This window comes from Ostrinia nubilalis, chromosome 4 (genome assembly GCF_963855985.1).
Source record: "Ostrinia nubilalis chromosome 4, ilOstNubi1.1, whole genome shotgun sequence".
Taxonomy (NCBI): Eukaryota; Metazoa; Arthropoda; class Insecta; order Lepidoptera; family Crambidae; genus Ostrinia; species Ostrinia nubilalis.
In genome coordinates, this window is record NC_087091.1 from 1097834 (window position 1) to 1111567 (window position 13734).

Here is a 13734-nt window from a genome sequence, read left to right on the forward strand (position 1 = left end):
ACAAGTTATTTTAAAGAAAAAGCAACGTTATAATCATGTAATGTATTATTATAAATTACTTTATAGGCTACCGATGCTGATGGGCCAACTCAAGGAGGCGGTCGAGTACGTTATAGCCTTGAGTCAGATAATAGCATAGCACACAAGGGAAACGTATTCAACGTGGACGAGGACACTGGAGAGATTTCCATTATAGAGAAAGTAGAAACTATGGATACTCCAAGGGGTCAATACGAGTTAGTTATGAGAGCAACTGATTATGGTATGTCAAATTATTCCAATTATTATTTCAATACATACAATAGAGATACTAACCACAGATGTTTACTTTTAGGGCAGCCTCCTCTTTATAATGAGACCAGAGTTTATATCAGAGTAGGAGTGCCAGGAAATCAACGACCAACTTTTAAGGGCAATTATCATCACTATAAGTATACTGTAAATCAACAGAACCCTGATAATAATGAAGGTTTTACGTTCGATTTGAACCCAATGAATTATAAAGCTGTTATAAAAGAAAATGCAAAACCTGGAGAAAATGTCACTCAAGTGATTGCAAATGATCCAGATGGCTTAGATGATCTGTTAACTTATCACATTATTTCTGGATCAAAAGACAATTTTGCTATAAATGAAAAGTAAGTATTAAATTATTAAAATAAGAGGAATAGAGCTGATAATATACCAACAATTATGTTTTATTGTCATTTCAGAACAGGCCTTATCACTGTGTCAAGTGATGCAAACTTAGATCGTGACATAAATGCAGATAAATACGAAATTATTGTATCAGCCGTGGATAGTGGTATGCCTATTCCAGAAACTGCTACCACTACTGTTTTCGTAACTATTCAAGACGTGAACGACAAAGCGCCTAAATTTAATATGAACGATGACACCACCTACATTTCTGAAAAAGCAAAAGTTGGTCATTTAGTAACAAGAATGGTAGCTTATGATACAGATGTAAATGCTAAATTGAAATTCAGTTTAGTAGATCCAATAAAGGCTTTCTCTAAAGCTGGTGTTCAATTGAAACCTAATTCGCCATATGACTATAAAAGAGCGTTTAAAATTGATGAAGATTCAGGTGAAATATTGGTGAATGGAACTTTAGATTACAGTCAAGCATCTGTAGTTATATTGACGATTAAAGTTGTTGACATAAATGCACAGCTAAATAAAGACAAACAATTTGCAATAGTTGAGCATACGATCTACATTCAGCCGTATGCAGATAAAAATCCACAGTTCACAAACCCAGGTTGGACAAGTTCAAACCCTATTATATACCACAAAATAAAAGAAGAACAGCCAATAGGAAGTACAGTCTTAGTTTTGATGGCTGAAGATCCTATATCAGGCCATTTGGTTTCAAGTTTTAAAGTTATCAATGCAGAAACTGGTTTATTACAAGTTGATCCTTCGAGTGGACAAGTGGTTTTAACAAATAATATTGATTATGAACACTTAACCAGTCCTAATTTAACTTTGACTGTAAAAGCAACGAGCAATGATGGTAGTAAGCACAGTGAAGCAAAAATTATTATAGAAGTCATGAATTTGAACGATAACGCCCCTGTGTTTGATAAAGAGGTAAATATAAAACACCATAGAAATCATGTCAAAAATGAAAAGGATACAATGTAACAATTATTATGTTTCAGCTGTACAAAGTTAGTGTCCCAGAATCAATACAACACCCAGAACTATTGGTAACAGTAAAAGCAAATGACGCTGATGCTGTGCTAACTGAGGATGATAAGATCAGAGGATTTTCAGATGTGCGATACCTGTTGAGAGGGGAAAATTCTGATCTTTTCACTATTAACAATGTTACTGGAGTTATACAGGTACATATTCATAGGTTTGTTATACCGCAATCATGCAATGATTTGTAAACAATTAGATATCAGTTATGGTTAATTTTGCTTAACAGGTAGCACCAAATAAAACATTAGACCGTGAGCGTCAATCTGTTCTTCGCCTAGAAGTAGAGGCCTACGATACCCCTAATGGAGGTGCAGAAAGACTAAAGAGTACTGCAACTATTCTAGTAGATGTGCTCGACGTTGATGACAATACGCCTGCGTTTGAGAAGAATGTTTATACTGGTAAATGGTCAAAATTACTTTACGAGTATTACTGGCCTAAGATAAGAAATTAATATAAAACAAATATAAAAATAACTCAAGTGCGCGGGAGTTTCATTCATTACGATTGAAAATACGCATGTATTTGTGTTTCAGCTGTGGTACCAGAAAACGTTCCTATTGGCATAAGCGTGATAAATGTAACTGCAACCGATCCAGATGAAGGTTTGGGCGGAGAAATTAAATACGACTTTTTGGATGAAGGAGAAGCCAATGGTACGATAATTAATAAATACACGAGTAATAACAAAAATTCAGTCGCCTTAACTACGCGCGTCAATTTGAAGAAAATTCTCAAAAGAATTTGTCAATTGGGAATATGTACCTATAATAAAATATTCAAATGTTAGGCATTTTCACTGTCTAAACTAAAAATATATTCATTCTAATATTTTACTCCCCACAGGTCTTTTTTCAATAGACTCTACCACAGGCGAGGTGAAAACTCGTAAAGACTTAACCGGTAGAGGTCGCACGGACCCGTACCGGCTTCTTATAAGCGGTACTGATGGCGGTGGTCATGTGGGTGACACGTCACTGTCTCTTTACATAGGAGACGTCAGCGCTAATGACGGTGTGCCGAGGTTTATACGACCTGCGGTGGGAGAGGTGTTGAGTGTCAGTGAGGTTAGTAATAGTATAATGCAGTGTGTAGGTAGATGGATAGATTTAAGTACAGCCCATAAGAGGTAATTTGATATTCTTTTCTATTATCAGAATGCAACGATCGGGTCACCAGTATTCCAAGTTGTGGCGAGTGACCCCGACGACCCAACGCAACCGTCTGGTCAACTATACTATTCTATACAACAAAGCAACGCTGATGCCAAAACTTTTGCTATAGGTAAGTTCCTTACGATACCGCGGTATCGCACTAGCTTTGAGAGAATGCATAAAATTCGATATAATTTCATTTGATCTCAAAACTGTTGCAAGCTATTGAAGATGCATTATTACAGATACTCACACCGGCTTGATAACAACAAGGCAATCGCTAGATCGGGAACGTAAAGCCTCGTACACTTTGGTATTGCTCGTCACGGACAGAGGCCAACCACCGCAGCAGAGCACTAGGATCGTCACCGTGTCCATCACTGATGTTGATGATCATAAACCCCATTTCGCAAGGAGTTTGGTAAGAGAATAGGGTTAAAATCAACAAGTTTGAAATATTTTCTTACCTTTTAATTCTTCAAAACCGCCTCAAACAAATATCACACCGTTCCTCAAGTTTTTCAGTGTTCTATCCCTCAGTTTTCTTTGTAATTTTCTTCCACTAGTCGGAGTTCAAATACCTGCAAAATGAGAAAGATTATACAGAATGTAATTGGTTTTTTGCAGGATGACCCACCTCTGTTAATGACAGTCAAAGAAGAAGTTCCCATAGGAACTGTCATTGGAGTGTTAGAAGCTATTGACGAAGATATTGGCGATAACGCTGCAATAGACTATGCCATTACAGGTAAAAAGGCCTTCTAGTTCTAACTAATATCTATCCGACTATAATAATATGGTGTTGAAAGCGACTAATTATCCTGTTTTCGCCTCCGAGATTTATTTTACCGTGTAGTACCCCTGTACGACAAGCCAATCCGCACACAATATTCAGCGTAGTAGTAGTAAAAAACAAAAGAGCGGGCAACCCCACCCCTACCACGCTGTGGGCTCGGTGTCCGAGCGGTCTCATTCCTTTGTGCGCACGCGCAACGACCGCACGCAGTATAAGAAAAATGCTTAAGTGACGTCACCAGGACGTTTTTACCGACAAAAAACGTAATTATTTTAAGTTGTGCAGTGTAGTGACGAGAATTAGACCCAACACAAGGTTGGTTGTAACAACTATTTTGTGCAAGTGCTCGTACATTTTTATTATAAGCGTTGTGACACGACGCGTAACTTTGACCCATTTTTAGCTCCAAGTTAACGCGCGATGTTAACCAGTAGCCATTTTTTGCTCCGAGGTAATGCGAGATGTTACCCAGTAGCCATTCTTTTGCTCCGAGGTAATGCGAGATGTTACCCAGTAGCCATTTTTTTCTCCGAGGTAATGCGAGATGTTACCCAGTAGCCATTTTCTGCTCTAGCGAGTTAATACGAGATATTAACCAGCAACCACTTTATATTCGGTCATTTTGCGGGTCATTTTTTAACCAGTAGCGTTAATACGAGATATTAACCAGCAGCCACTTTATGTTCGGTTATTTTTTTAACCAGTAGCCGTTTTTCGCTCTAGCGAGTAAAAACGAGATATTAACTACCGAGATAGCCAGGTATTGTAAAATTATTCACTTTTACGAGTTAAGTATCTTCTTTTCGGCCATTTTTAAAAGCCGTAAAAACAGAACATAATGAGCTCATACAGAAAAATGTTGCGTTTGTACGAAACTACCCACATTAAGAGCTTGCCTTCTTGACCTTACACCTTATGAACCATCAACCGTCTTGGAGCATGATGACCGGGCGCCGCGGACGCACTCGCCCCAGTCGAGCCTCCGCCTGCTTTTATAACGACCGATGACCCTGTGGCCATACACATTGTTCAATGCTACAAAGGGTAACTGAATAATTTTGTTGTTTCGTATTTTTATACATTACACCAATCGATATTGGTCTAAATACAAAGGCTAGTAACAAAGAAATAAGTATCAGATCAAAATTCAAAGTGCATTTATGTAGATTCATTACTTGCTATTATAAGGTCAGAATAAAAGATCCTAAATAAACCTTAGGCCGGTTTGTTGACCGAACCGAGTCGAAGTGGAAATAAATGCCTACTTTATATATGAAGTATGACAATATGTCGTTTTTTCTATGCAACGACTCATATTAACTAAAATTGTGATTGTGAGTACTTATCAGTCTCACATTTTTTTGTTGGAAACTTACAAAGATCTTTTTACATTTCCGGTCGGTCGACCAATTACATCGACGGTCGACAACTATAACTCATTATAATTCTCTAAAACGGGAAAAGAGGTATTTATTTGATATGACAACTAATCCAGGCTGCTGCACTGAATATGTAATTTAAGTTTTAGCCGTTCGCATAACTGTGTGAATCGAGGCTTTATACAGAGGCCGTACCGACAAGCTACGCCCTGCTGTATGGTATGATGGGCTAAGACCTATCACCCGCCCGCGGCGCAACCACGCCGCGCAGGCGCCGTTATTTACGCCGCAGCGCCGCGCCGCCACCGCCGCATGCCCAGCGCTGCCAACGCAACGCGGGAAGCGCCATTAAAGACCGACCAGAACACCAAGGTAACCCGCGTCCCTAGACGACGCGCCATCTATGTACAGGTATGTGCTGGCCGCTTAAAATATTGTTATTTTAAATGCAATGTACCTAATATCCGGTTACAGAATTTATTGTACCGAGATACCTATTCGATTCCCGATTCGAACCCAGATGATTTTTTTCATAATCATCATAACCATGCGAGTAAACATAATTAATTATACATAACAAATAATTATACACTTCGGCGCAGAGACGTTGATATTAAGAATATTCTTAATCGCATCCGTCGACACGAGTACATTCTCAGATTACCCACTTGTTAAAAAAAAAAAAAATGTTCCTAGATGGTGGACTTAGATACCGTTTATATAAGATGCTAAACAAAGTTTATGTGGTTTAAGCACTTCAAAAGGGATGATATTTTAACCGCAATTAAACTTTTAACAAAAGATTCATTTATGGTTTAAAGAAACTTATCAATATTTATGTTTATTACATAAACACAATAGCCACTGAAAAGCAAATAGAATGAAGAATGTTCACTAATTTTGTTTTTTAGCTTTCTGTATTCTCTGTTAAAAATAAAAAATACACGTGAAAGAATTATTTCGATACGTCAATTAGTTTCCAAGATATTGAATTTTAAAAGTGCGGGCGGCGGCCGGCCCGCCATTTTATGCGCGTGACGTCATTTTACAACGACTGGCTCATATTTGTATGGGTGGAATCTTGCTAACTGAATTTAGACCCACTTCCAGGCAACCGATTAAGCTGAAAGGACAATGTTCGTTCTCCATACATTGTTCGCCTAAGAACCAACAATTTTGACATATTACTACCCGAAAGCGAAATAATATGATTCTGTGTGTAAGAACAATGATTCCTGATGGACACTTGCCATAAAATTAATGATTAAGAATATTAAATCACAGCGATTTTATAATATGTCGTTTATGACAACATGGCGTCTAATGTATTGTGTGAATGTATGAACACCGATTCGCGAAAAATGTTTTGTATTGTCGTCACGCCGAGTCGCAGCCAAATAGTATAAAATAATAGAACAAGTTTTAGAAATACAACTCGGCATTCCACTTTTATAATATGCCCACATATTGCACGTAAATAAACAACATGAATCGTAGGTTGTTTCCACCCTTGTCATCTGACACATGAAATAAACTCCTATTGTATTATAGATATCGAAGCCGAATCGTATATAATAATAGAATGGGTTTTGCAGATCACTCGGGATTCCACTTTTATAAAAAACCTACATATTGCATAAAAATAACACGAATCATGAGTTTTCTTTTCACCATTTACATCTGACACGAGATAACAAACTCCTATCTCCATGACTACCGTCGTAGTCTATGCCAAAGACTACAATATTTTAAGCAAGAAGTTTCAAACCTTAGCGGCTACAGTAACCCCTGGGCCACATACATCATGATAACATTCGGTCGACACCGGAACGAAGTCTTGCGGTTATGCAAAAAAGCATCGTATTCTAGTGCGGCTATATCACGTTCAACCGGGGTTTTAATTCGACTAAATTCCTGACTAAAGACTGGAAGAAAATACGCCGCATTGTATGAGCACTTCGTGTTCGTTAAAGCGGCTTCAGATCTAGAGCCCACATAGTTTTCTTTCCAATAATATCCGCAAGTAGCGCTGCATGATCTTTACAATAAAAACGGCAATAGTTATTAAGGTGCCAAAATTATATGATTACTTTGGCACGGTATTATACACGTTCGAAGATTTGTCATTTTCATTCATTTCATCATCATCATCATCATTTCAGCCACAGGACGTCCACTACTGAACATAGGCCTCCCCAATGACTTCCACATCGCACGGTTGGTAGCGGCCTGCATCCAGCGCCTTCCCGCTACCTTTATCAGGTCGTCGGTCCACCTTGTGGTGGGTTGACATTGCAGAATATGACTTTTGATAGGTTCATCATAGAATTCGGCGGGGATATCCTCACGGAGGAAGTTCGAAAAAGGGCGGAACAAGATCTTATAATAATGCAAGGCCGAAGCTGTAACGCGAGTGCTCCTACGTGTAATCCGGCGAGTATGCAATAAATAGTAATGTCTGGTAAATAGCGGTAATACGTATCGTTCGTTCGTTCGTTTCAGCCGAAAAGACGTCCACTGCTGGACAAAGGCCTCCCCCAAGGATTTCCACGAAGACCGATCCTGCACCGCTCGCATACAGGCACCTCCCGCGACCTTGACCAGATCGTCGGTCCACCTAGTGGGAGGCCTGCCCACGCTACGTCTTTCGGCTCGTGGTCGCCACTCAAGAACTTTCCTGCCCCAGCGGCCATCAGCTCTACGAGCTATGTGCCCCGCCCCGTCTATGTCTATATGCGCTACGATTACAGGGTATCATTTTGCATAGTCGCAAGACTTCACTCCGCTGCTGTCAAATCAATGTCGCATAATGTTATCGCAATGTGTGTGGCCCTTGGCCAAATCACAGAAGCCTATGCGAAGAAAGAGCACTTGAATGACAATGAAAATCAGGGTTACCATTTTATAAGATCTCCTCACTATTGAGGGTAACAAAGTAACATTAATAATCTAGCCATTAATTACATTTATTACCTATACGAGAAAGTAAAGCAACATGCGGTTTTATTTTAATTTGTAAAATATTTGTAACAGTTTGTTCTAAGTTTAGTTTTACAACAGTATTGCTGTTTCAGCTGTCACTGTGAAGCTTTGGGATAATAAATAAATAGAAAAAATATTAACATAAATATTTATTTAAGTTTTTATGTTCATTATCATAATATGCCAATTTAAGTTACACTGTGTGACAGTCTTTGACACTAAACAAACTCTTCAGCTTAATAATACCTACCTACAGGGCGTTTTTATAGTTACTCTTGCTGATGAAACAAGAAGGGTTGATTCTACTACTGAAATACAACTACTTTTCTTACAGGACCAATATCAAATTCTCAAAAAAATTCACATTCTCGTGATGGTGATAATTTCTATGGAGAGGTTTTTTTTTATATTCGGTCTCTTGGGATAAGTTATTCCATTTGAGCAGTAGAATTAATCCTTTTTATTTGATCACATATAAAAATAACACAAGTGTTTAGGAAAACTTCTTCTTTGGTATGGTATCACTACGGAGTTATAATGGCGGAAACTCTGTATCACTGACTTGTAACTTTCAAACAGTATGAATAATAAGGGCACCACATTGGTTTTCTTTCTGAAAAAAGGCTTTCACTTTTAGTACTAACCCTTTAGCACTATTTAATTGAAATAAAAATACAATAAACGCACAGAAGACTGAAATTGAGTCAACTGACGTGACATTTATAATTTGTTGACATTATGACAGTTTGACAAGACTAGGGATTGAAAAAGTTTTAATTGAAAAAGTAAAATGACAATTTATTAAAACGATTCACAAGGATATAATCGATTAAAAATATTTATAAAATGTTCTGATACTTGCCTGTAGCGATTATCCAATCCTGGTTTCTACTGGAAAACTACCTCGTGGCAATTTTAATAAAATAATAAAATCTTTATCTTCTCTTTCACAATCTATAAAAGTTCATTTGGTCTATTTATATTCTTATACATGCGCTATGAATGAGGGTTTTCGCGATTGAAAAATCCGCGAGATGGCAATACGTAGACGTGAGGTCCAAATGCTGCATGATTGGTTATTTTTGACATGACATTGACAGATATGTCAAAATCCACCAATCATGCAGCATTTGGACCTCGCGTATACGTATTGCCATCTCGCGGATTTTTCAATCGCGAAAACCCTCATTGGCATAGATTATAAGAGACTGGCAACTATACTAGGTTGATATATGTTTCTCTCACTTCAACTGGCTTTGGATTCAACATCGGATTCTGACACTTTTACAGTTATGATACCATGAATATCAGTTTATGGTCCTAATTATTTTCATTTTATTTACGACCTTCGACCAGTTGGACACTTTAGATAGCTTCTTGTATTAGTGTCAATATCTTTTAGCTTTTAACGCAAATCTAGTCTTCTAATCGATTTATTTTATTTTCAAAATCGATATTTTATTGTCTATGATGGCCGCAGGAACATCACTATACATGGAATCCCAGCAATAAAGTACGGTAATGCCTCGTACAGATTTTATCGGCAAAAATAATGGAACTTGATAGGTTTTAGACCATGCCACGCACCAAAACGTCCGGAAGTTGTAATAGTATTATAGAATAAACGTTAAAAGACTTATTTATTTAATTTTTCAATGCTTAAGTGTCCATTAGAATGAAAGGGTGCTTAATGTATTAAAAAAAATAGAAAATAATTATGATGGGTTAATGTTTTTGGGCGGTTTTTTAGGCGGTTTCTGACAATGTCCTTTCGCAAACACATGTGATTTGGATGACCATGCAATATTATGATGACATGGAGCTGATCTGATGATGGAGCTGGAAGGTGGCCATAGGAACTCTATAATAAAACGACTTAAATGCATCGAGTTTGGGCTCGTTCGTTTTGTATTGATGAGTATTTTAATTCTATATAGTAATCGGGGTCTAATGATGGAGCTGGAAGGTAATTCGCAATAAAACGACACAATCGCATCAAGTTTGGGTTTGGTTCAATTTTAATTTCTGTGATGGGTCTGGGTGTTAATATGTATAATAAGTTTACATTTACAAAAAAAAATTTTTAAGTATGTTTATATCCGTTTTCTAGTGAGCGGACGCTGTGAATGTACGTCACACGGGGTCACGTGACCGTCGGCGGGACTCAATATTTAAGCGAACTTTGAATGCCTATAAAATCATAACTACTGGGTATTTTTGAATGAAATAAAAACTAATGTATTTGTAAATGTAAAATCTTAACTGTAACATAGGTTTCAAGTGATTTTGCATACCTAGTAGAGATGGGTTATACTAGGTAAATTTGATACTAGGTGCACCTATTCCAAGTATTTATTAATACGTGATCCAAATACCTGTTCCACTTAGTACGTAGTAATTTACCATACTTTACGCGACTAGTGCGGAGTGCGGACTAATCCACGTATTATGACTTTAAAATACAATTTTCTTTGAAAAGATACAACCGTAGTATTAATAATGCAATTTGAAATTGAATAACTTGTAGAATGTTTCTTCTATAAAAAATAAACACTTCAAAAATCGGACGTGTGACGGCTCATGTCAAACTGAGAGTGTTCCATTTCAACATTTTTTCACATCGCTCACAAAACGCTTACAGATTAAAGAAATATCACAGATATCGCTAAATTTATCAACGTTGATGTCAAAAATAGCAAATCTCCATACATGTAAAGGAACACGCCCAAATTGACAAAGAAACACAGACAAAAAATCTTGGTGACAAAACTCCCCATGGGTCATCTACTACCAAAAATTTCTGGGAACTTTTGTCACCACCGGTATTTTAGCGGGTAACTTCTCAGAAACAGGAGTTAAATTCTATCTAATCAACACTCGAAAACTATTCCAATTTAATCTAATTATCAAATTACTATTTCAATACAAATTATGCAATTATCACGGACGCGTGACAACAAACCAAAACAAACCTGTCGGAAGAATAAAAACTGGTTTTTTACCGGCTAGTCAACAAGGAGTGAGCTGGATGAGAGAGAACAAAAATTAAAATATTCAAAACCTTACCTGTGTACAAATAGAGTTTAAATTACGTAATACATCAAACACCTATTCCTATCTCACACCTGCCTGCGCTCAAATTTGTTTGTCAGACAGAGACGGAGTGAATCTCTACGTTCGCACATAAGCTTAGCGAGAAATACGCGGTGCACGTAATACACGACTACGGATTATGCAATAATAACCTCTATTACTTTGATGGTAGGGTCGGAAATCGTGTAATTTAAAAAATACTTAGCGAGAAATACGCGGTGCGCGTAATACACGACTACGGATTATGCAATAATAACCTCTATTACTTTGATGGTAGGGTCGGAAATCGTGTAATTTAAAAAATACTAGGTGGATCAAGTATTTTAAAAATTGGAATAGGTGCCACTTAGTACTGTAAAATACCTAGTGTGTGGATCTGTTCTAGTAAATACGTCTCATCTCTAATACCTAGTATTATGATCTTTTTTTAACGGATGTTTGTTTTGTATCTGAACAAACAGGCAACATTTTTGTTTGTCTCTTTGCGGCCTTTCTTTAGCCCTGATATTTTTACAAAGTTTATTTTTTTATTCATGACGTCTCATCAGCTTGTATCTATAAATAATAGATAAAATCTAAGAGCTTCCTTAAACTGTATCGGTACATAAGATGACGTCATTTTTTCTTGTATCGGAAAAACATTATTATGTAGGTTTGTACCTACTAATCAATGTATGATTAATGCTAATAATACTATTGATAGTCTTACAAAGTAAGGCTTCATCATCATTATTATTATTTATTTACTAAAAAAAAAAAAAAAGGTCAGTTTTAACTCCATGTACTGTTTTACAATTGGTTCGTATAAATTATTTATGTATAACGTTAGAATTCTCATAAGAAGAGATGCGACATCATGAAATACATTGAATCATTTCTTAACTTGCTAAATCTTTTAGACAAGCAAAGTATCTTATTATGCGTTAAAGCGATAATAACTATGCCTTTATAAATATAACACAATAATAATTACATTGTAATCAATGTAACAGAAAATTATTGACGCATCAAAAAAGAAATCGGGCCGCTTGTTATAACAACCGGACTAGTAGACTTTGGTCAGTCAAAGAACGAATCAACCACATAAAATAAACTATGTATTATGTAGGTACCTACCAGTACTACCACTACTTGTAACCTTTAGTTTAGATTAAGGACATTTTTTAATAATACCAAAAAATAATGCGATATTATTTTACGAATCGATAACGCTGCCACAAACTCATAATAATGAATGAGTCTTTCTTCCCTTTCTATGAAGTATAAATTGAGAATTAGTATTTTGTTATTTTTTCTTAGCATGATTATAAAAATTCAATCATCACAGTCATAATACTGAAGCTGACTGAATCAAGGTGTCTTAATAAAGACACGGAGTAGGAGCTTGGTTTAATATTGTCTCAGAAAATGTTAGACGCTTTGGTTTCAGTACATGACATAAACCTATTTTTAGTTTCTTGAACTTTGTTTGATATTTAGTCATAATTCATATTTTATCGTCTGGCGTAGAGATTTCTACACGATTAACATGAATTAATTCCAATTAATTCGCCTTAGAATGGCGACCATTTTTTTTTTAGACGTTAATACGTTTAGACGCTAATACGTTTTTTCACTAAAATAAATTAAAAAAAAAAAAATAGAATGCTGGGGCAACAGGTACATCAGTAGTACCATATTGCCCATTTAAGCTTACCTTTCCTTGGCAGTGAGTTTTGTATTTGGCAGTCGTGGATCAAACAAAACGTACCAGACTCCGCTATACACTCCGCAAATAATAAATAAATATCCTTCCTTCGAAATTTTACACTACGCTCCTAGTCTCAAACTGAGCAAAGCTATGGGTCCTAGACAACGGATATAAACATACTTAAATACCGTTTTTATACACATAAGTACAAATTATACATAGTAACACCTAGACCCATCACAGAAATTAAAATGTATCAATTCAATTTCTGCCCGGCCGGGGATCGAACCCGGGACCTCTCGGCATAGTAGTCCGTTTCGAAACCACTACACCAAATGACTGACAAATAAATATTTTTACAATGCTCAATTACATCATTGTACCTACCTTACTCTATTATCTTAGCATATTCTAAAGTCGGGTGCATCCTATAATAACATTAAATAACCACCGCTTAGCAATATCGTTAGTGAAATCATATAATTTATTGAAATATATAATTATTTAAATAAATATTATAATTTATAGGTCAGGTTTCAAGAATCAAAAGATTGCTATTAAAAGGTGCTATTAAATAGAAAGCAAACTTTTTCCTCGCAACAGTGTTACTTGGAATCCAAATTAATACTGTTTTGGAATACTGGTCAAACTGTATCCAAATAAATTAATAAGTTTTAATTAACCACATTATTTATTTAATTAATTAAAATGCAAGTGAGCCTATGTTTTACAACAATCAGAGTGTTAGCCTTGCAGTCACTGTGATCGATTCGGTGTTAACCACTACCGTCGTCAAGCTCAGTTCTGAGATGAAACTGGATAAATATAGGAAAGGAGTGTCGACACGAGGGTGTTCGGCCCACACAGCACGCGACACGCGGCAGTATTGCCTGCGGTTTGCGCCGCTGTCAACGTTGACACAATTAG

The 13734-nt window shown here is 36.6% G+C and overlaps 1 protein-coding gene across 1 annotated transcript in view; it reads left to right on the top strand.

The window, feature by feature from the left end:
* Nucleotides 1-13734, top strand: part of LOC135088451 (cadherin-23) — a 37007-nt gene that overhangs the window by 13402 nt on the left and 9871 nt on the right. Inside the window, exons 8-17 of the mRNA XM_063983263.1 lie at nucleotides 67-262; nucleotides 335-638; nucleotides 714-1596; nucleotides 1668-1853; nucleotides 1940-2114; nucleotides 2250-2369; nucleotides 2560-2780; nucleotides 2871-2997; nucleotides 3113-3288; nucleotides 3495-3615. Of these exons, the coding sequence (XP_063839333.1) occupies nucleotides 67-262; nucleotides 335-638; nucleotides 714-1596; nucleotides 1668-1853; nucleotides 1940-2114; nucleotides 2250-2369; nucleotides 2560-2780; nucleotides 2871-2997; nucleotides 3113-3288; nucleotides 3495-3615 (2509 nt within the window). The remainder of the gene's footprint in view (nucleotides 1-66; nucleotides 263-334; nucleotides 639-713; nucleotides 1597-1667; nucleotides 1854-1939; nucleotides 2115-2249; nucleotides 2370-2559; nucleotides 2781-2870; nucleotides 2998-3112; nucleotides 3289-3494; nucleotides 3616-13734) is intronic.